Source organism: Radiomyces spectabilis (genome assembly GCF_025331425.1).
Source record: "Radiomyces spectabilis strain NRRL 2753 chromosome Unknown BYT42scaffold_12, whole genome shotgun sequence".
Taxonomy (NCBI): domain Eukaryota; kingdom Fungi; phylum Mucoromycota; class Mucoromycetes; order Mucorales; family Radiomycetaceae; genus Radiomyces; species Radiomyces spectabilis.
The window spans coordinates 609,340-631,929 of NW_026251937.1; the positions used below are offsets into that span (position 1 = coordinate 609,340).

General features: G+C 43.0%; 2 protein-coding genes across 2 annotated transcripts; one reads left to right on the forward strand and one right to left on the reverse strand.

Annotated features, from left to right (window-relative positions):
- Positions 1-4,537: 4,537 nt before the first annotated feature.
- On the reverse strand, positions 4,538-4,991 carry BYT42DRAFT_582715 (uncharacterized protein). The gene has a single exon (XM_051569714.1). The coding sequence runs from the start codon at positions 4,961-4,963 to the stop codon at positions 4,709-4,711; it is 255 nt and encodes an 84-aa protein (XP_051420103.1). The 5' UTR covers positions 4,964-4,991; the 3' UTR covers positions 4,538-4,708.
- A 9,301-nt stretch (positions 4,992-14,292) lies between these two features.
- BYT42DRAFT_617070 (EPSP synthase-domain-containing protein) lies at positions 14,293-19,319 on the forward strand (the record flags this gene model as incomplete). Its single annotated transcript, XM_051572136.1, has 3 exons — positions 14,293-14,916; positions 15,037-15,136; positions 15,208-19,319. 3 exons carry the CDS (start codon positions 14,293-14,295, stop codon positions 19,317-19,319), a joined length of 4,836 nt encoding a protein of 1,611 aa, XP_051420104.1.
- Between the last annotated feature and the right edge of the window lie 3,271 nt (positions 19,320-22,590).

The window sequence follows — 22,590 nt, forward strand, 5'->3', positions numbered from 1 at the left end:
CCATATGAATATGGATGCTATGATACAGACCCAACATTGGGATTTAGGCGTTTTTCCATTCTGGATTAGCTTGTCTATTAGGACATCGTTTACGTCTCTTCAACCATAACTTAGATTCAACACCGAGATCAATTCATACGGGTAATGGTGTCACATTAGAATTATGTGAATCTTACCAAATATACCGTAACACCGAGAACTGTCCACTGGTAACTATCATTTCCGACTGAAGACTAAAAATATTAGTATACGGATGATATTCACTCGAAATAAACATATCAACAGTCTCACAATAGTTATTTGTCTCTTTTCTACAAGTTCTTTCATGGATCACAGCTATAAATGTTTGTATTACAGTATGGAAAAGTTCTCGGAGCAGAAAGTGTCACCGGCCTCCTTTGACATTGCGCAGTGATGGAGATGTCAGTACAAGTTTTCTTTCTTGATTACTCCTTGAGCGTTTCGCACAAGGTACCCCTCCGTTGACACAGAGCAGAAATCCCGACTACCCTTATTGTTTCTTTGTGTTGTAACATACCCTTTATACTAACATCCTCTGTTGCAAATCTGTCGAAAAGCATCTCACAAACTTTGAAAGGCTCCTTTTGGATTGTGCCACAATACTTTATTATGCGGGAGATTGATCGAAGCTGGATAGACTACCAGTGTTTTTATACTCTTTTTCCATCTGAGCTCTTTGCTTATACAGTATCTGCACATTATCGGCTACTGGTGATTATCTTGATACAATACATCCTGTGCGTTATAAATTGGTTTTTATCCAAGTTGATCGTTTTCTTTTAACGCTGCGCTCGCTACGAATTGGAGGCCAACTTGTTCACATTTTTGTGTAATAGAGACACTGCGTTGATAATTTTACAGCGGTCATTGAGTCCAGATTGCAGATGGATCCTGGAGAAGAAAAAGGCTAAGACGATTAGAGATCGTCCATGTCGAGACAGATGCCACGGTAGATATCAAAATCAGTATAATTAGTGCTGCCCATCATTGTTCAGAATTTCGTCGGGTCCCACGCTTTAGCAGGTAAGACCGGTATCGCAAATATGCGTTCGATGATTCAATTATTGTCTCGCTGTACGAAACAGGTTTGACCTCGACCTATGATCTCCTGGGCGAGCACCGAAGATAAGCAAAGAACAGCGGCAAACGAGACAGGTTTCATTTTGTATGGGAAGCAACAGAGGCTGAAGTGGACTGAATAGAGTCGAGACGAACCAAGTGCCCTAATATCTATATATAGATATGAAATTGCACAAAATACTTTCAAATGGCTACGCCGCTCCCTTGTCGATGAATGTAATTCCTACGCCGTGATAGACTCTGAAGTCTCAAAGCAAATGTCGAAACTTACATCGAGGGGTTTCTGGCTTACCCAGAGGGTGGATATGGCCTCTTATCAGTCGAAAATGCAATGCGCTCCTATAGTGCAATGTCACGCAGCTACTTCCTGCATTTACTTGCGCTGATCTTTATATAACTTGTGATATGTAGCAGCACAAAGACAAAAAAGGGATTTATGGCCTATGGATGTCGTCCATTCTTACAGAAATGCTGTGCACAGACCAAAACTCAGATAATTTGCGCTGGCAACATTATTCAGCATGTCCATGATTCAAAATCTTAGCAAGTAAGACCGACCTCCCATGGTTGGGTATCAGTGACGGCATCATCCCGTTGGTCTCTTGGGCCAACATAGACAATCGAAGACCGACTTTATTGTATGTAAAATGCTACTTATATATATAGTGTATTTCAGCTAAGATATTTCCATGGGGTACTGACAAACGTTGCTATAAGCCGTTTGCATCGCAGTATACAGAAGTTCTTGCAGTGGATCCTTGCAGTGGAAGTGTCTCCGCTCTGATCTGGTATTGCGCAGTGATACAGATGGCAGTGTTGTTATGAGTTTTCTGTCTTGGTTACACCTTAAGCGGTTTGGCACCGAAGTCAGGTGCGCAACGCAGAAGCCTCGACTATTTCTATAGTCTCCTAGAGGTATGGCCTACCCTTTACTCTTTTGTATTATTCCAAGTTGCGAACCCATCCAAAAGCACCCGACGACTTGGCTTAGCTGGCTGGTTGTGGCAACGTATGGCAACAGGCGACAACTAACGAACGATGGGCGGCTCACCTTGGATAGAACAATTAACTAAGGTATCTCATAAAGTAATTTGGTTATGGTTCGTTCTGATATGCACGGTTACCAACAATAGCCATTGGTTCATCCTATGCATGGGGTCTCGAGACTCCGATGATCAGACGATCCGACCCCCTCCCCACGATCTACCAACACTCTCCATAATTACGACCATCTTTCGGTTTTATCCCAATTTACCTTTGGGCATTTGAATTGGACAAGATCAATGTTCGCATCGTGGGTCCAGCATTTCTTCGCTGCTATGGCAACATCAGACTCGTATGGCGGGCTCACAACCTTTTTTTTACGTTCACGTTGGATGATCTACTTTTATCTGGCAGGGATAGTCGTACTTTCAAGTTGGCTGTCGGGGAATGTCAACTTTCGGTGTGATTATGGATTACGGCTACTGGCAGCTTACGTCGTTTCAGAAAAATCCTGAAATGTAATCCTGATGGTCATGGGACTGGTGGTTCGACACGGTACCGCTCTAATTATCAGGAACATTGGTTGGATCATTATGATCCACTACTGTCACCACAGCCTTTTTCGTTCATTGGATCCTTCCGGTTCCTTGAGACCTTCGGGCCCTTGGAGTGTGCAGTCGTCGGTGGCATCGTGTTCTATGATGACTCTATTGGCTGTGTGCCTGTGCAAATCCTGGATTTGTGTGTGTTCGCAGTTCACTTATTGGGTTGCGGAACAGCGCGAACATCCGATCCTACCGTCGTGTGCTTGCGGACAGTTGGTATTTTCTCGAATATTCCTGCGCCTGTAGCTAGAATTTATTTTATTCCTTCAGCAGTTTCATTTCATTCGATCTCAGACACCCACAGCCAAGAATACCATAGCAATTCAAATGACCGCAGTAATTAAGCCGCGCAGCCATCGCAGCCATAGTGACCACGGCCGAAAATTACCATGACAGCAGCTACAACATCATAGCAGCCATAACCACGACATCCAATAAGTGCAACAATAACCATAATCGTAGCTAGCGCATGCAGTACTGTAAGTAAATAGGAAACGTGTGAAGTCACCATCCATACTAATTTCATAAACAATAAATACGATAATGTGTTATCGAAATAATCCCGGACATCTTCTTCCATAGTTTGCCGTGGGACGATTACTATGGCTGCTACTGCCCAAATTACAAAGCCTGAAAAGGCTTGCTTTGTATTGTGCCAGAAATACTTTATTATGTGGACTAGGAGACTCATCGAAGTTGGACGTGCCAGCAAGCCATTTCGTACACTGTTTCCTTTTGAATTTTTTTGCTTCTATAGTATTCCCACATTATCCCTCCTGGTAATTGTCTCAATACAAATATGTACCTTCTGCGCGTTATACTCGGATTTTATCTAAGATGATCGTTTAAGAAATCACTAGAGTTCAATACGGTTTGGGTGAAATAGATACTGGGTGGATAATTTACGACGGGCGTTGAGTCAGTCTGTGGAAGCGTGAATAGAAAAAGCCTGGGACTTTTGGAAATCGAAGCTTACATCAAGGTTTTTCGGCCGTACCCAGAGAATGACTGTGAAATCTTATCAGTAAAAAATACAATGCACTCGTGTCAATTGTACAATTTCCGACAATGAAATGGACTGATTTGATGCGCCTGCAATAATAAGACAGAAAAGGGCTTTAAGATTTATGGATATCTCCATTATCATAGCTTCTCATAATGTAGGTACTGTGTAGCTCACTGATTGTATGATTTGCGCTGTCAACGTCGTTCGGAATGTTCGGAATCCCATGGGTTCAGAATATTGGCAAGTAGGATCTGTTTCGTAAGTTTAGGTGTCCGTGACCACATCATCCTCTCTATATATGGTGGGGGATTCCGGTCTCATGGATCAACATAAACAGTCATAGACCGACTTCGTTGTGTTTTTAGAACGTTGGTTTTTATACTTTCCAAAGTGGATTTCAGCTAAAATATTTGAATGAGGTACTGACAAACTTCGCTATAAAACATTTATATTGCAGTATCCAAGTGTCGTGGCTCTGATTTGGTAGTGTCGCGGGGATACAGATGACAGTGTCAATACGACTTGTCCGCCTTAATTATATATTTGAACGGTTATGATTGAATTTCCCCTCCAGGTACACAACGCAGAAAACTGGATTGATTCTATTGCTTTTGAGTTGTTATAACCTACACCTTATATATTGGATTATTCTACGTTGCAAACGCCATCGAAAGCATATCACGAAGTTTTGATGGTTCTGCCACAATACTTTATCATGCGCTTTCGGGAATTGATTGAAGCTGAACGTGCCACCAACCGGTTTTTACCACCTTTCCTTCTGGGGGGTTTCCGCTTCTACAGTATTTCCACATTATCTCCTTCGAATAATTATATCATACAAGTACATATTGTGCATTTATTCAGTTGATCTTTTATAAAAACAAAAGCACTACGTTTTGATACGGATTGAGAGCCAAAACTGTTCACATTTTCGTGTCATACAGACACTGGGTTGATAATTTTACGACCATCATTGAATTTAGCCTGTGGAGAATCGTGGCGAGAAAAAAGACTAAGAAGCTTGTATATCGTCCATATTGATGCAGATACCGCGGTAGACATCAAAATCAGTGTGATGAGCGCCGCCACCATTGTTGAGAATTTCGTTGGGTCCAAAACCTTGGCAAGTAAGACCGGCTTCGCAAGTTTGGGTTTTAGTGACTGCACCATTCTGTCTCCACACGACACAAGAGCGACCTCGACCTACGACCTCCTGGGCGAGCACCGAAGATAAGAAAAGAACAGCGGTTAACAGGACAGATTTCATTTTGTATATGAAGCGATTGAGGCAGGAGTGGACTGATAAGATTCGGTACGGGCCAAGTCCCCTTATATTTATATCGTATGGCTTGATGAGAAGTCTGATGTCTGAAACACAATATTGAAATGATTACGCCGAGAATGAACACACAGTCTTAAAGCGGATGTTGACTCTCAAAGCGGATGTCGAAGTTTACATGAAGGTTTTTCGGCCTTACCCACAGAATGGTTGTGACATTGTGTCAGTGGAAAATGCAATGTGCCCATGTCTATAGGACAATTTCTTCATTCAAATGGGTGATACAATGTACTTGCAATAATAACACAAAGGCAGAAAGGATTGAAGGCCTATGGACAACATCCTTTTTCATACAGATGCTACTATACAGACCAAAGCGCGTATGATACGCGCTGCCAACATTGTTCAAAATGTCCATGTTTTCAAAATCTTGGGGAGTAATACCAGTCTCGCAAGGTCGGGTGTATGATGCTTTCTGTATACGGCGCAAGACCCAGTCTTCTGTGTGATATATCCACTGCTTGTCGTATTTTCCAGTTCTAGGCTGGTTACCGAAACAGGAAAGATCGAGATATAGACACGTTTCTATTCTGGACGAGCTTTTCCATTAGAACATGATCGAGCCTCTTCATCCATAACTTGGATGATCACCGAGATCAATTCATATGGGTGACACTGTCACACCACAGCATACGGATGCTTTCAAATATACCGTGTAACCTAGGGCTGCTCACTGATAACTATCATTTTCGACTCAAGACTGAAAATTAAAGATATCTGATAGTCCCAAAGGGCTCTTACTGTCTCTTTATATCAGTTCTTTTATATATCACACCCAGACCAACAAAAACTGTCAAGGACCAATTTTAGTGCGAGTAGAGTGTACTTCTTATCTTTCATGGATGGTTGACAAACTCTATTAATATAAAGTGTTTGTATTGCAGTATGAAAAAGATCTCAGAGTGAAAGTACTGTCGATCTGATTTGGTACTGCGCGGTGATACAGAGGACAATGTCAATGCGAGTTTTTTGTCTTGGTTACATATCAAACGCTTTTGGACCGAAGCGCCCTTCATATACACAATTAATCCTATTGATTTTGATATGGTATGACATACTCTTTATAATTCTATTATTGGAAGTTGTTCCAAAAGTATGTCACGAAGTTTGAAAAGGCTCTACCACAATACTTTATCATGCGGGCTTGGAACACTGACTGAAGCTGAATGTGCCACCAACATTCCCCCCCCCCCTTCTTCTGGATCTTATTTTTTTGTCCCATAGGATTTCCACATTATCTCCTGCTAATATTATATCAATACAAGTACGTCGTGTGCATTATAGTTGTATTTTATTCAAAATGATCGCTCAAAAAAGCACTACGTTTTGATGCGGGTTGAGGGCCATTTACATCTTTGTGTTAAGTGACACTGGGTTGAAGATTTTACAACTGTTATTGAATCCTCACTTGGGATGAATCTTCAAGAGAAAAATACGAGGACGTGTGAATATCGTCCATATTGATGCAGATGCCGCGATAGGTATCAAAATCAGTGTGATGAGCGCCGCCACCATTGTTCAGAATTTCGTGGGGCCCAAAACCTTGACAAGTAAGGCCGGCCTCGCAACTTTTGGTTCTAGTAACTGCACCATCCTTTCTATACACGACACAGGATTGACCTCGACCTACGGCCTCCTGGGCGAACACCGAAGATAAGCAAAGAACAGCGGCAAACAGGACCGATTTCATTTTGTATGGAAGCGACAGAGGCAGGAGTGAGCTGATGAGAACCGATACGGGCCAAGTCCCCTCATATTTATATCCGATAGATTGACGAAATGTCTGGTATCTGAAGCATAGTATTTGAAATGATTACGCCGAGAATGAACACACACTCTCAAAGCGGATGTTGACTCTCAATGCGGATATCGAAGCTTAAATCAAGTTTTTCGGCATTACCCATAGAATGACTGTGACATCGGGTTTGTGAAATGCAATGCACTCAAGTCGATATTCCGAGATTCAAATGGGCTGATGCAAACATGAATGGAAAGAAATTTTAGGCTTATGGATACCACCCATATTATACAACAGCTATGATATTAGGTCACAACTTGTATGATGCGCGTTGCCAACATTGTTCAGAATTTCCATGGATTCAAAGCATTGGCAGCTAAGACCGGGCTCGCAAGATCTTGTGTCCGTGACCCTATCGTCCTTTCTATATACGGCGGAGGAATCTCGATCCCCTGGGTCACCATAAACAGTCAAAGACTGATTTTTGTTGTGTACAGAATGCTGATTTGAAACCTTCCAAAGTGGATTTTCGCTAAAATACTTTCATGAGTACTGACAAAGGTTGCTATAAAGCATGTATTGTAATGTGCAAAAGTTATTGCAGCGGAAGTGGCGTCGATCTAATTTGGTATTGCGCGGTGATACAGATGGCCGTGTCGGTATGAGTTGTCGACCTTGATTACGCGGACTGAGTGACTGATCGAAGTGTACGTGCCACCAAACTATTTTATGCCTTAATTCCTTCCGATTTTTTTTTTTTTGCTTCTACAGTATTCCACAATATCTCTTCCGGGTAATTATCTGTATATAAGTACATACAGCGGTCCCTCGATAATTTCACGGCCAGGGGGGGGGGGGGCAAGTGCCTTGAAAATATCGAGGTGTTGAAATTAACGAAATTCGAATAAACTGGGGTGTGATTGGCCCATTTGTGTATACAGCCTTCTCATTGTGCTCACGATAACACTTAGAAAGCTTTCAATGAAGAAACAAAGCAGTGACCAATGTAAAATATCAGCTTTATACTGAGTTGCTTTGCTTGAAAAACCAAAAGATTGCACATTTAGAGCAAAGTAGAATTGGAAGTTTTTTCAAAAATCATCAACTAGCTACAGTAGCTTGACTTCTCTCACATTTTTTCCTTTTCCAGATCCTAACCCTATACTTTACTATAAGTGGATCTTATTCTAGTTGATCATTTAAAAAAGCACTACGTTTTGATAAAAATTGGGAGCATCTTCTTGACATTACGTGTAAGAGACGCTGGGTTGATATTTTACAATGTTCATTTAAATCCAGTTTATAGAGGAATCCTGAAGAGAAAAATGCGAAGACGCGTGGATATCGTCCATATTGATGCAGATGCCGCGGTAGGTATCAAAATCAGTATGATGAGCGCCGCCACCATTATTCAGAATCTCGTGGGGTCCAAAACCTTGGCAAGTAAGGCCGGCCTCGCAAGCTTGAGTTTTAGTGACTTCTTTAAGGTCCTTGCTCCATACGGCACAGGATTAACCTCGACCCACGGTCTCCTGGGCAAGCACCAAAGACAAGCAAAGCACAGCGACAAACGAAACAGATTTCATTGTGTGTACAGGAAGCGAGACAGGCAGGAGTGGGCCGATGAAAATCAATACGGACCAAATGCCCTCATATTTATATCTTCTGAGTTGACGAGATATCGGAAACAAAATATTCTGAAGTGGTTACGTCGAGAAGGTAAACACAAGCTCTCAAAGCGGATGCCAAATCTAGCATCAAGGTTACCCACCAAATGATTATGACATCATATCAATGAAACTGCAAGGCACTCATGTCTATGTGCAATTAATGCATTCAAATGGACTGAAGACATCAATCATACTGAGAATTGGTACTGGTGGCTGTCATTTCTCGGACTCAAGCCTAAAATAACAAGTAGGTAGATCACATCAATCGAAGTAAACATATCAAACAGTCTCAAAGAATTCCTATTGCCTATTTTCTATAAGCTCCTTTCATATATCGTGGCTATAAAATGTTATATTGCAGTATGCAAAGTCCTTGGAGTGGAAGTGTCATTGCTCCGATTTAATATTGCGCGGTGACACAGATGACATTGTCAGTACGAGTTTTCTGCCTTAATCACACCTTGAGCGGTTTTGGACCGAAGCAACCTGCGTATACACAACGCAAAACACTCGACTATTCCTATTTTTCTCTAGCATTATGACGCACCCTTTTATTATATTGTATTGTTTTAAAGTTGCAAAGCCATCCAACAGCATATCCCAAAGTTTGAAAAGGCTCGCTTTGGACTTGTGCCACATACTTTGTCATGCGAGAGAATGATCGAAGCTGTATGTACCACCAAGCGTTTTATACCGCTATTTTCTTTTTAATTTTTTTTTTTTTTTTGGCTTCTACTGTATCTCGACATTATCTCTTCCCGGTAATTATCTCAGTACAAGATACAACCTGTGCGATATATTAACTGAATTTTATTCAAATTGATCGTTTAAAGAGCACTACATCTTGATACGGTTTGGGGACCACGTTTTATGTAATACCAAACAGTAACTTGATAACAGTAACTTGATAATTTACAACGGTCGTTAAATCCAGTCTATGAATGAATGGTGAAGAGAAACGACTAAGACGCTTGGATATCGTTCATGTTGATGCAGATGCCGCGGTAGGTATCAAAATCAGTGTGATGAGCGCCACCACCACGGTTCAGAATTTCATGAGGGCCAAAACCTTGGCAAGTAAGACCGGCTTCGCAAATTTGGGTTTTAGTGACTGCACCATCCTGTCTCCACACGACACAGGATCGACCTCGCCCTACAACGTCTTGGGCGAGCACCGAAGATAAGCAAAGAACAGCGGCAAATAGGACGGATTTCATTGTGTGTATAGGAAGGGAGACAGACAGGAGTGGAATGATTAGAATCGACATCGACCAAGTGCCCTCATATTTATATCCTATGAATTGACGAGATGTCTGGAGCAAAAATACTTGAAATGACTCCACCGAACTCTTGCTCGAGGGATGTGCTCCCTACGCCCCAGTAAACTCTAAACTTCAAAGCGGTTGTCGAAGCTTAGGCCAAGCTTTGCAGCCTTACCTACAGGATGACTGGCGCCCTTGTATCAGTGAAAATGCAATGAACTCCTATAATATAACGCCACGCAACAACTTCCTGCATTCAAGTGCGCTGATACAGTATTATGTTCATACAATATAGTGAAACACAAATACAAAAGGTGATTTAGAACTCTCATACTCTCATACAAATGCTATCACACAGACAAGCTAGCTGCCTACATTGTTAAGAATTTCCATGGGTTCAAGCCTTGGGAAGTCATACCGGCCTAGCAAGAACGGGTGTCAGTGACCTCATCATCCTTTCTATGTACGCCGGAGGATCCCCGTTCCCCTGGACCAACCTGAATCAAATTCAGATTTCATTGTGTGTAGAATGCTATTGTTTTATACTTCAAAGTCGATTTCACTTGAAATGCTTCCATGAGGTACTGAGATATATCCTAATTTTGATATACAGTAGAGTGTTTTTTTTCGCCTTCAAAAGGCCTTAAAGTGCAATGCGGCAATGCCCTGATGTCGTATTACGCGGTGATACGGATGATGTTCGAGTGCGAGTTTCCTGTCTTGGTCACATCTTCAGCACCCCTGCATGTATACGATATCCCCTACCCCTATTGTTTCTGAGATGTCATGACGTACCCATTTATTCTATTGTATTATCATGGTCGCAAATCCATCAAAAATACATTACAGAATCGGAAAGGCTCGCTTTGGTTTGTGACACCATGCTTTATCATGCGGGCTGAAAAATCGATCGATGCTGGACGTATGATCAGCAAACTGGGTTTTCGGCATGTTCAATTAGTTTGGGAATGGAAGGTTAATGAATATTCGGAGAAAACTAAGTTCGTGATGTAGACCCAGTCGTCATGATCTTGCATCACGTACACTTGCCATGTAAGTTGCAATTCGTTGGAGGCTGGTCCGCTAGAGCTGACCATCGGGTTCACTTAGGAACCTCCGGCCAATAGACTGCAATCGTGCGCTTGGGGATCTACTATTATATCAGATGGACACATGCGAAAACAAAATATCCACGCTACTTTAAAGACGGCTGACAAGCCCAACTCCAGTTTACTATGATGAGTGTATCAGCAAGTATCTTTGATTTTGATCGAACGCCTTACCGAATACTGCTTTCAAGTTCAATGTCCGTATGGTGCAAGGGGCGTTTGTATTTCCAAAAAGACGCGTGGTACGGCACCGAAAAACGGATCAATGTTGATATGCAACAAGCTTAATTTAGAACCTTCCGAAGATATCAGCGCATATCTTTACCTTCCATTATTTGTACCCGCCATATGCTTGACTGCTACTCGTGCTACCGGCGGCAGCAGCAGCAACAGCAATAGCAGTAATGGTGATGGGGGTGAGGAGGACAGTTCCACGACATTGGCCAACTAAGTCATAATTGAGCCTTGCCAGAGTATCGTGTCACGGCTACATAGAATTCCAGTCCGCATGAGCTGCCATGGCTAAAAATCCAAACAATGGCAAAAGTACCCGCAGAGCTTCTTCGAGTTGCTACATTAAATTACATCCTCGCTGTCTCCGGGCTCAAACGCTCTCATAAGGTTACAAGCCCTTTCATTTAATATAGGTCTAATTAATACGAAAGCGTCATATCTCGAGTGAAAGTGGAATGATGTAACACTAGAAAAATCAAGTGATTAGAATGGCTGTACATACTTCCCATGTACTGCAACCTTACACGTCTTGGGCTCGCTTCAATACATGTGCCAGTAAAATAACGCATGCACTCATGCATTATTCTCGCTCAGTAAATGCAAATCCTTGTTTCGGAGTGCATGGCTTTTGAGAAATAACTGTAAGTTTCCCCTATTACATCCATTCCATCCCATGACAATGATTATAATAGTGAGTGGTGTGTCAAAAAAAAAAGAGAAAATACAAGTGAAGGACGATATGAAGAAGCCAATCAGCTCTCGCAGTTTTCGCAATCAACCCAAAAATAGTCCCACAAGAAATGAGGGTTTAATAAAAACAACGAAGAGCTGCACGTGGTGGCAAAATACTGTACGCTACAATGGAACCATAGAAAAAGCTTCTTGAAAACTCGCATCTCTTTGATCATTTTTGATGAAGATAATGTACTACACTCGGGCATTCGAGCATAAAACAAATCTAAACGAAGTTGATTTACACAAAGAAGAGACATTCATTTGGAGACCTAAAATTGATGGCGTCGTGCTCATGGTTTAGGCTAAAAGTTCCCTTTTGGAATGGAGATCCAGAGGCGCGCCATGTCCTAGCCATGTCCAAAATTAAAATGAGTCAAACAGCACAGTCGTCAGGCTGTATTTCCCACATCCAGATGATCCTGCAGTAGAATGCACAAGCCATTATACTGAACATACAAACACCCGGTATGCGAAAGGATGCGCATGGCGGTACTTGGGAAGATTTTACGGCACTATTACATGATTGAAATCCTAAACGCGAATCATGGGTTCAAAATATGGATGATCATTATGCACATCAAACAATGAACTCAGATTGCGTCAACGTGCCCGTTGGAGACTGGTTATCGGTCCGTTCTTTTAAATATGAACATAGTTTCAAACAAGCAACTATCATAAAATAACGTAAAGAGATCGTACCTGATACCGAATTAGTTCTGTTTTGAAAGCTACATTCGTCCCTCGATAATTTCAATCCCCATTAATTTCAACCGTTCGATATTTTCACGGCTCCGGGGGCCTCCCACCGAAAAATAGCAGGTAACTTTCATGATTCTCTAATTTCAACCTTCACGGTAATTTTTGGCCGTGAATCCTTAACGAAGAACAACATCAGCCTATCACATTTGAGAATTGTAGTTAAATATAGGGTTGGAAGTCTGGAAAAAGAAAGAAGACAAGCTACTGTAGCTAGTTGATGATTTTTAAAAAGCTCCTAATGTTACTTCGCTTGAGCGTGCAATCTTTTAATATTTCAAGCAAAACAACTCAGTATAAAGCTGGTATTTTACATTGGTCACTGCTTGGCTTCTTCTTTGAAAACTTTTTAATTGGTATGTGAGCAAAATGAGAAGGCTCAGTGCACAAATGCAGCAATCACACTCTAGTTTATCGGGAACATATTTATGCCGAATTCGTTAATTTCAACACCTCGATAATTTCACGGCACCTGACCACCCCCCCCCCTCCCTTTGACCGTGAAATTATCGAGGGACGACTGTAGCATGCATTTGAAATGAAGGACACTTTCAATTACGCATTTGATTCATGACAGCAGAGCGCATGAAGAATTTTAATCTTTTCGTTCTTGTCCTGCTTTTCGATCATACATACAGTACAGCCATCTGTCTCTATTTTATTTTACGTTGAGTTTGCTGAGAGCCCAAATCAATCAGAATTCCAATGATTTAACAAGGATCACAGCGATATTCATCCCACAGCAACAAAACAGTCAGACAGTAGCAATAAGTCGTCGATAATAATGGGTTTTCCCCAACGATCTGAATGTTACGCGTCTATATTATTTTTGACGACATTTTTTTGCACCAACAAGCGTATGAACTTGATCATGCTGCCGATAATATGATATTACAGCGTATAAAGTGCACTCTTTTGCAATGACTTTGAGGGATATTATGCAATAGAATATGCGAAAATCGCTCATTCTCTGTATACTGCAACAGGTATGTGGAACAAAATAGAAGTACCATAACATTGATGAGCGATTTTCCGTCATGAGGGTCCGTATACTGTAGTACGTGATGATCAGCAACACTATCGTACCGGACCGAGGGGATGTATTGTGTATGATTTTTCTAAGCGCAGTGCACGCATGGCTGCGTTGTGGAATTATGGGCAAGGTATACAGTGGTATCATATGACATTCGACTCCCCATTGCAACAATAGATCAGTTATTATTCAAAAATTCAGGAAACCAATTTGTCAGTGCTGAGCATGCAGTGAAAACATTAATGGGATTAGATGTATTTGTTTTCCGTACTGTAATCAATATTTTGATTGGTGTTAACTCTGATAAATTGAGATGTTATAAAATTCATTAATATCGCACAGACAACCTGTTCTTCTCTATCAATACAAATCTTAATCATTTGTCTATTTTTCTTGGTAATTACTTGTATGTCAATAGGATTACTGTAAATGAAGAGTATTTTACATGAAGGATGGTAAGTTACATGAACGCATGCGGTGATCATGATTGATTTTTTTCTGCCAAAGGAAGAATAAAAAGATCCATGCAGAAAAAACCCTAAATTTGGATGTCCGAGTGTGACAGCTTTTCGATTTTGACTCACCTTGTATCTTGATGGGGGAGGGGGGAAACTGATTGATCAATCATAAAAAAATAAAAAATAAAATAGTAAATTCAGGCTATTTTCTCCCTTTCCCTCCCGTACCATTCTCCATTTTTTAGCTTTGCATCCACTAACGATGGCGCAAACGACAGGGAGAGTCGCTCAACCGGACGTAGAGAAAGTCGCCATTCTCGGTTCGGAATCTATTATTCTCGGATTTCATCTCACCGACTATATTCTGCGCGATGTCTTGACCAACATTCCCGCTTCCAATTATGTCCTCATTACCGACTCCAACTTGGCACCCATTTACTTGCCCACCTACGAAGAACGTTTCAACGCTATCAGCAGCGAAATTGCCGCCGAAAAGGGTCAGAAAGAACCTCGTCTGTTTGTTCGCGTTCTCGCTCCCGGCGAAACGTCAAAGTCCAGAAAGACAAAAGACGATATCGAGGATTGGCTTCTTTCCAACGCCGTCACCCGCGATACATGTTTCTTGGCCATGGGCGGTGGCGTGATTGGTGATCTCATTGGATTTGTGGCTGCTACATTCATGCGCGGTGTTCCTGTTGTCCAGATCCCTACGACCCTGTTGGCAATGGTCGATTCTTCCATTGGTGGAAAGACGGCCATCGATACACCCGCCGGAAAAAATCTGATCGGTGCATTCTGGCAACCGAAGCGCATTTTCATGGATCTCAACTTTTTACGCACTTTACCCGAACGCGAATTCTCCAACGGCATGGCGGAAGTCATCAAGGTAAGATCCCAAAGAAAGAAAAAAAATCTGGGAAAAGAACCTCCAGGAGATTGTTTCCCGAAAGATCCCAGGGACGGAGATGGCAAAAAAAAAAACTGACTTCATCGTTTTGTCGTACAGACCGCGGCTATCTGGAATGAATCGGACTTTGTGAAACTTGAAAACGGGGTGGAAGCCATACGACATGCTGTGTTACAGGGCAATGCTTCTGCTCTTGCAGGTGAGATGCGAATAACCAGCGTAGAAAACCAACATGGATGAGGGAAAATTTACGGGCATCAATTTGAATAGGTGCTACTCTGGACACGCGAACGGAAGCGCAGTCCTTGCTTTTGGATGTTATTCTTGCCTCGGCTAAAGTCAAGGCGTACGTCGTGACGCATGATGAAAGAGAGGGAGGTTTACGTGGTTTGCTCAATTTTGGTCACTCTATCGGCCACGGTATCGAAGCCATCGTGTCACCCCTGATGCTTCATGGAGAATGTGTTTCCATCGGTATGGTCAAGGAAGCCGAGTTGGCCAGAAATCTCGGACATTTGAACCAAGTTGCCGTGGGCCGCTTAGCAAGATGTCTCAGCTCGTACGGCTTACCCATCAGTTTGGAAGAAAAGAAGGTTAAAGACCGCATTGGTGATTTGCACTGTCATGTGGATGATATCATGGACATCATGAAGGTCGATAAAAAGAACCAGGGCGATAAGAAGCGCATCGTCATGCTGGCTGCGATTGGTAAAACCTTGGAACCGCGTGCATCGGTGATTGCGGATGCGGCTATTCACAAGGTGCTGGCACCCGAACAATTGGTGTTGCCTGTCACCGAGGCGGCCAACCCCCCGAAAAAGGAAGTCGTGCTGACCACCCCTGGATCGAAATCTATTTCTAACCGTGCATTGCTCATTGCTGCTTTGGGTAAAGGCACCACCCGCCTCACCAACCTTTTGCATTCGGATGATACACAGTACATGTTGGCGGCACTCCAAAGTCTCGGTGCTGCGGATTTTGAGTGGGAAAACAACGGTGAAACCTTGGTCCTTCACGGCCGAGGCGGTCAACTCAGCGTTCCTGACAAAGAGATTTACGTTGGCAATGCCGGTACAGCGTCTCGTTTCCTTACCTCTGTGTTGACCCTTATTGCTTCCGCCCCAGAGGGCAAGAAAGCCGTCCTCACCGGCAACGCTCGTATGAAGCAGCGCCCTATTGCTCCTCTTCTCACGGCTCTCAAAGCCACGGGTGCCATTATCGAATCTATTGAAAAGGAGGGTTTCTTACCTGTGGCCGTCACTCCCAACGGTGGATTCAAGGGCGGTCGTATCGAATTGGCGGCTTCCATTTCGTCCCAATATGTTTCCTCGATCTTGCTTTGCGCGCCCTATGCCAACGAGCCTGTGGAGTTAGTCTTAACCGGGGGTCAAGTCATTTCCCAGCCTTACATCGACATGACGATTGCCATGATGAAAGACTTTGGCATTGACGTCGAACGTTTGCCCAACAATACTTACAAGGTGCAAAAGGGCGTCTACCAGAATCCTGAGGCGTATGCCGTTGAATCCGACGCCAGCTCAGCTACCTATCCTTTGGCCGTCGCTGCCATCACCGGCCGCACATGCACCGTCACCAATATCGGTACCAAATCGTTGCAAGGTGATGCCACCTTTGCCATCAATGTGTTGCGGCCTATGGGTTGCCAGGTCGAACAAACTGAAACTTCCACCACCGTGACTGGTCCTCCCATTGGTCAACTTCGTCCTCTTCCCAGCGTCGATATGGAAACCATGACGGATGCATTCCTTACAGCGACCGTTTTGGCCGCTGTCACTTCCGATCCAAAGGGTGAAAACATTACTCGTATTACCGGTATTGCCAACCAGCGCGTCAAGGAATGCAATCGTATTGCTGCCATGGTCCACGAACTTACGAAAATGGGGGTCACTGCTTCGGAATTGCCGGATGGTATCCAGATTCACGGAAAACCTATCAAGGACATCAAAGCCCCTGCCGAAGGTATTTTCTGCTACGACGATCACCGCGTCGCCATGGCGTTCTCTGTATTGGCTACGGTGGTTCCCAAGGGTACCATTATCCAAGAAAAGAAGTGTGTCGAAAAGACCTGGCCCAACTGGTGGGACGACTTGGAAGGCAAACTTGGTGTTCGCTTAAGCGGTGTTGATCAGGGTGCTCGTTTATCTCAGGCGGAACGTAAGCATTTGGGTAAGATGCGCAAGTCCAACAGTCCCAAAATGGATCACACCAAATCCATCGTTATCATTGGCATGCGCGGCGTTGGTAAAACGACACTTGGACAGTATGCTGCTGAAACTTTGGGCTTCAAGTTTGTGGATGTCGATCACTATTTTGAAAAGACGCTCAACACGACGATCCCTGAATTCATCAACACTTGGGGCTGGGAACAATTCCGTGTCAAGGAAACCGAAGCTTTACAAAAGATCTTGGCCAAGGATTCAGAATACGCACGTGAATACGTCATTTCCTGCGGTGGTGGCATCGTTGAGACATCCGAATCTCGTGCGGTGTTGAAGGAACATGTGCGTCAGGGCGGCAAGGTGCTTCATCTGGTGCGCGATTTGGACCATGTGGTGAAATATCTCAACAAGGATACCACTCGACCCATGTTTGGTGAAGACATGATGACGATTTGGAAGCGACGACGCACCTGGTACCGTGAAGTGTGCAATTACGAGTTCGTGGCATACGCCGATTCCATTGTTGAGGATGGATGGGTGACACCCACGGAATGGCAAGCGATCAAAAAGGATCTTCAGCGGTTCCTTTTGTTCATTACTGGCCGAGATACGAATCACGTGGATTTGACGCCAGGTCGTGTGGGTGTTCCCACTACATTTGTGTCGCTGACGATGAAGGATTTACGTACGACGGTGGACAAGCTGAGAGAAATTTGTGAAGGAGCTGATGCAGTAGAATTGCGAGTGGATCTGTTACAGCAACCAGAGGAGGATGGAAAGGAAGTCGAATGCCAAATGTATCTGGAATACATTGCAGAGCAAGTGGCTATTCTTAGACGCCATGTATCGTTACCTATTATTTTCACGGTGCGCAGCAAAGGACAAGCGGGGGCTTTTGCTGACAACGACGAGCAAGGCATGTTCGATCTCCTTCGCTGGGGTCAACGCTGGGGTTGCGAATACGTCGACGTGGAAGTATGCTGGTCATCCGCCGCCATCGAGTCGCTCATTCGCGATAAGGGCAACAGCCTGATCATCTCATCGTGGCACGATGTCCCTCAACAGACACCGTGGGGTTCCAAGGAATTGGAAATTAAATACCAGTTGGCGGACAAATATGGTGATATCATCAAACTGGTTGGCGTGGCTACGAACCTGCAGCATAACATTGCGTTGGAAGAGTTCCGGGAAACGAAAAAAGCAGGCAAGCATTTGATCGCTATCAATATGGGTGCCGCTGGTCAACTTTCTCGTGTCATCAACGAATGCCTCACCCCCATCACTCATCCATCTTTACCGGCCAAGGCTGCTCCTGGTCAACTGTCCCTTGCTGAGATTAACCAAGCACGACATCTTCTTGGTCTCCTGGATGCCAAGAAATACTGGCTTATTGGTACACCTATTCAGCATTCCATGTCGCCTACCATCCACAATACCGGTTTCGACACCTTGGGATTACCTCACCGCTATAATTTGTTGGAATGCCACATGGTCGAATATGCCGAAGAGACTCTGAAGAGTCCCAACTTTGGTGGCGCTTCCGTCACGATTCCCCACAAGATTGCCGTGATGAAATATCTGGACGATATTAGCGAGAGCGTCAAGATGATTGGTGCTGTGAATACCGTCTGTGTGCGATATGTGGACGTGAATGGCAAGATGGAACGACGTCTCTTTGGCGACAACACCGACTACTTGGGCATCAAGCGTCGGGTGCAACCTTTGATGCTGGATCCCAGTAACCCACCGGAGCAGGGTCTTGTCATTGGCAGTGGTGGCACCGCGCGTGCTGGCTTGTACGCACTCCACCAGATGGGTATCAAGGAAATCTTCTTGTGGAACCGTACTGCAAGCAAGGCGCACGAATTGAAGAAGGCATTTGCATCTCTTTGTGACATCACGGTGATCGATTCCTTGGAGGCTGATATTGAGCCTGGCGTGATCGTCTCCACGGTTCCTGCTGACAGCGGTATTGAGCTTCCTGAGCATCTGTATGGTGGTATCAAGGGTATCATTTGCGACATGGCCTACAAACCTCGTCGTACCAAGTTGTTACAGCAAGCAGAACGTAAGGGCTGGTCGTGCGTAGAAGGTATTGAAGTATTGATTGAGCAAGGATTGGCCCAGTTTGAAATCTGGACCGGCAAGCGCGCCCCTGCTGATAAGATCGAAGCTGAAGTATTGAAGAGATATGAACTATAAAAATTGTAGATGCAAAAAAATCCTTTCTCATTCAATATATAATGTAGTTCATAATAATTTAAGAAGCGGACGACTTCTCCTTCTGCAACGTGGCTTATTTTTCCATTTTCATGTTGTCCTTTTCTTATTTTCTTGCTAATCTATTCCGGAGACGGTTTCCACAGGCAATGGATATAAAATGAATAAAGAACAAAGGAAATGAGAGGATAGAAACTGCCTGTTTATTCGAAATATGGGGAGATACTATTTTTGCTATTCTAGAACCATGGTCTAAAAATCATACTTGAATGTGCTGTCAAAGAAAGGTGAAGGGACCCATTTACTTTGGAAATTACCAAAAGGGATACTTCATTTTTTCGTTTATTCATTTTCTTCATGTTCATTTTTTTATAATGATAATAGTCCCGGTCACCCCCAAACCAACAAGTTGGCTGGGCAAGTTATCAAACTTGTTCCCAATCCCTCCCCCGCGACTGCTGATAAGCGTTGCCATAGGCACTTGGCGCCTCACCCCATCCGAAGACAAGGCCTGCTACGACGTCAGAGGTCTTAAAAAGGGAGACTTGACACCGGGCCACCTATGAACAACCCACCGATATATTCGTTTCCCGACTTCGTGCAAGTTGGGTCAGAGTCCCCAATAGTGCAATTTCATCAAAATCTCTTTTTTCTTGCAAGTTGTTCACATTTTTTATGCTTCTTTTCTTGTTAGCCATGTTGTAAGAGATGCATATCTAATGGATCCAACCACATACAATCACTTTTCATCTTCTTTTTAAAACGGAAAAAGATGATAAAATAATTGGCAGCGACTTTGGCGGAGTTAAACGTAGATGGCCGCCGTTAACCAAACAGTGAATAATAACCGACAGATTGCATGTATAGTTTTTTTTTTTCATTTTTATCTCCAATGAAAACGCACTCACTTTAGCAATTATGTACATTACTTCGCAAATAAAAAAAAAACTAAACAACTCATCCGTCAGATAATGTTCACTGCTTGGATAACGGCGATCACCTACGTATAACTCCGCCAAAATCGCTGCCAATTACTTTATCATCCTTTCCCGTTTTGAAAGGGCGATAAAAAACGATGGTGCTTGGTTGGATTCATCAGATAGCATCTCTTACAACATGGATAACAAGAAAAAAACCAGAAAAATGAAAACAACTTGCAAGCAAAAAGAGATTTTCATGAAATTAATTACACTATCGGGGACCCTAACCACAACTTGCACGAAGTCGGGAAACGAATGTATATTGATGGGTTGGTCATAGGTGAAATCGCTATCATGGCAGCTCATCGCAGTCTCAGGGGTGGGATAGGGGAACAAGCTTCGGCTTGCCCAGTTCGCTGGGGGTCACTGGGAATGGCGGTGGGTGGTGGGGTGAGTTATTATCTTTATAAAAATGAAAATAATAAGAAATTGAAGTATCCATTTCTGAAAGTTGCCCAGACTTTGGATTGAAAATACCTAGCCAAGCATGATTTTAGTCAATGATCCTAATAGCGAAGATTATGTCTTCCCATATCATGAATAAATGTACAGTGTTTAATTCTCATTTCCTTTGTTCTAGATACTTAAAAGGTATCAATTAGTTTGCTGGGAAAAGCTCCATTAAGCAACTGAAATTTGTGTAAAGCAAAACATCAACTGCAATATGCGAACTCGATATCCATGCAAACTGCGTCTGCGTAAGCTATTCCAGGTATCCTCTGAAACCTAATGTAGCAATGTCATCGATGCAATTGAGGATGTAATGTTTGGTGAAGAAGGAAGAATTAAGATCGTAATCAGAAAGACATAAGGTATGTTGAAACGACTTTTAGTAAGAACTAAGGAAAGGAAGGATAAAATACGAGATATGAATCATTAGTTCTATAATCTATGCCTGTCTACAGTCAATAATGGATCAATATATGCATTTATAAAATTATGAGAAGACATCTATCTTGTAGATAGCTCTTTTGAAAGACGAAAGATCATTCGCAAGAGGAATGAGTGATTTAAAATTTTCATTCATTGTGCTGTTCGGCATTTGTGCCCAGTTGTGACCAAATTCACAAGTTTGTGACCAGAGAACATCATACTTTTCATATTCTTTGCTGCTGTGTGTCTGTGTCTGTGTGTGTGTACCTGAATACGGATGAAAATGATGCAAATGGCTTGGTTGGTTTGAACCACATCCATTTCCACAGAGACGTACAAAATCAGTACCTTCACGTTCTTTGGCACATAACATGAGTCTGAAACTGATGAAGCGAGCTTACCTTGCAAAATGTAATAAGAATATTACTGTGATTGTCGTTAACTATCATGGATAACTAGTCTTATTTCAGAGAGACTTGGAGGAAAACAGCTTTTCTGGGCTTTGCTCTACATTTGCTTTTTTCCATCTCAGCTCTCTTCATTGGACGGCCCCATGAGTCAAACCTTCGCATTTGGTGTCATTTTGGTCTCCAAATATTCATTGTCATTGACAACAGGTCCTCTTAGCAACTGTGACCTTAAAATGGAGGCCATAGAAAAGGAAAGCAAAAAGCTTTCACTCAAGCGATCCATCCGATGAGGGGTGCTGGGACGGAAAAGACGAATGGAGGGAAAACCCGCAAAGTTGTTTTTCTCCAAGTGTCATCGCAGATAAAATCAAATTAACCATTATAGAGCATGAATATTTATTGGCTGATTTGAACTACTATTCTTACATTTCGAAAGAAAGTGCACTTCATCGGTTAGGGGCTCATGTTGCGTGCCAACATAACGGGATTAGTGACTTTGTGCGTGAGGACATGGCGTTCATTCAATCAAACAAGCTCCTTTGAATGATTTTCGATCGTATCAAAACAACAATATATAGTAAACAAAAGGTCAATTTAAACACACCTCTGAATCATAATTCTCGGCTATTAATAATCTGATCGCAAACTAGTGTGGACATATGTTTCCCTTGTTACTGTTGGTCGCACCTGCAGCAATCCTCATTTAAACCGGCTCCGTCTTTCAATACAGTACAGGCTCCAAAGACCGCACAATCACCCGAGTGCGAAAATGCGATATTAAACCATCAAACTTTGGCTTGAGTCTTTCAGGATCTTGAAATTTTCAGCCGCTTTGTCCATGGTCTAATTTTTACAAAAGTGACTCATTTACATCGGTGTTCGCTGTAGAACGTACAATCAAGCGTCCTAGCAAAGGTCCTTGGGACCATTTTGTCATCAGGAACAGCCTTTTTTAAAACAATTTGTCGCTAGTCTCTTTTCACCCGGCAT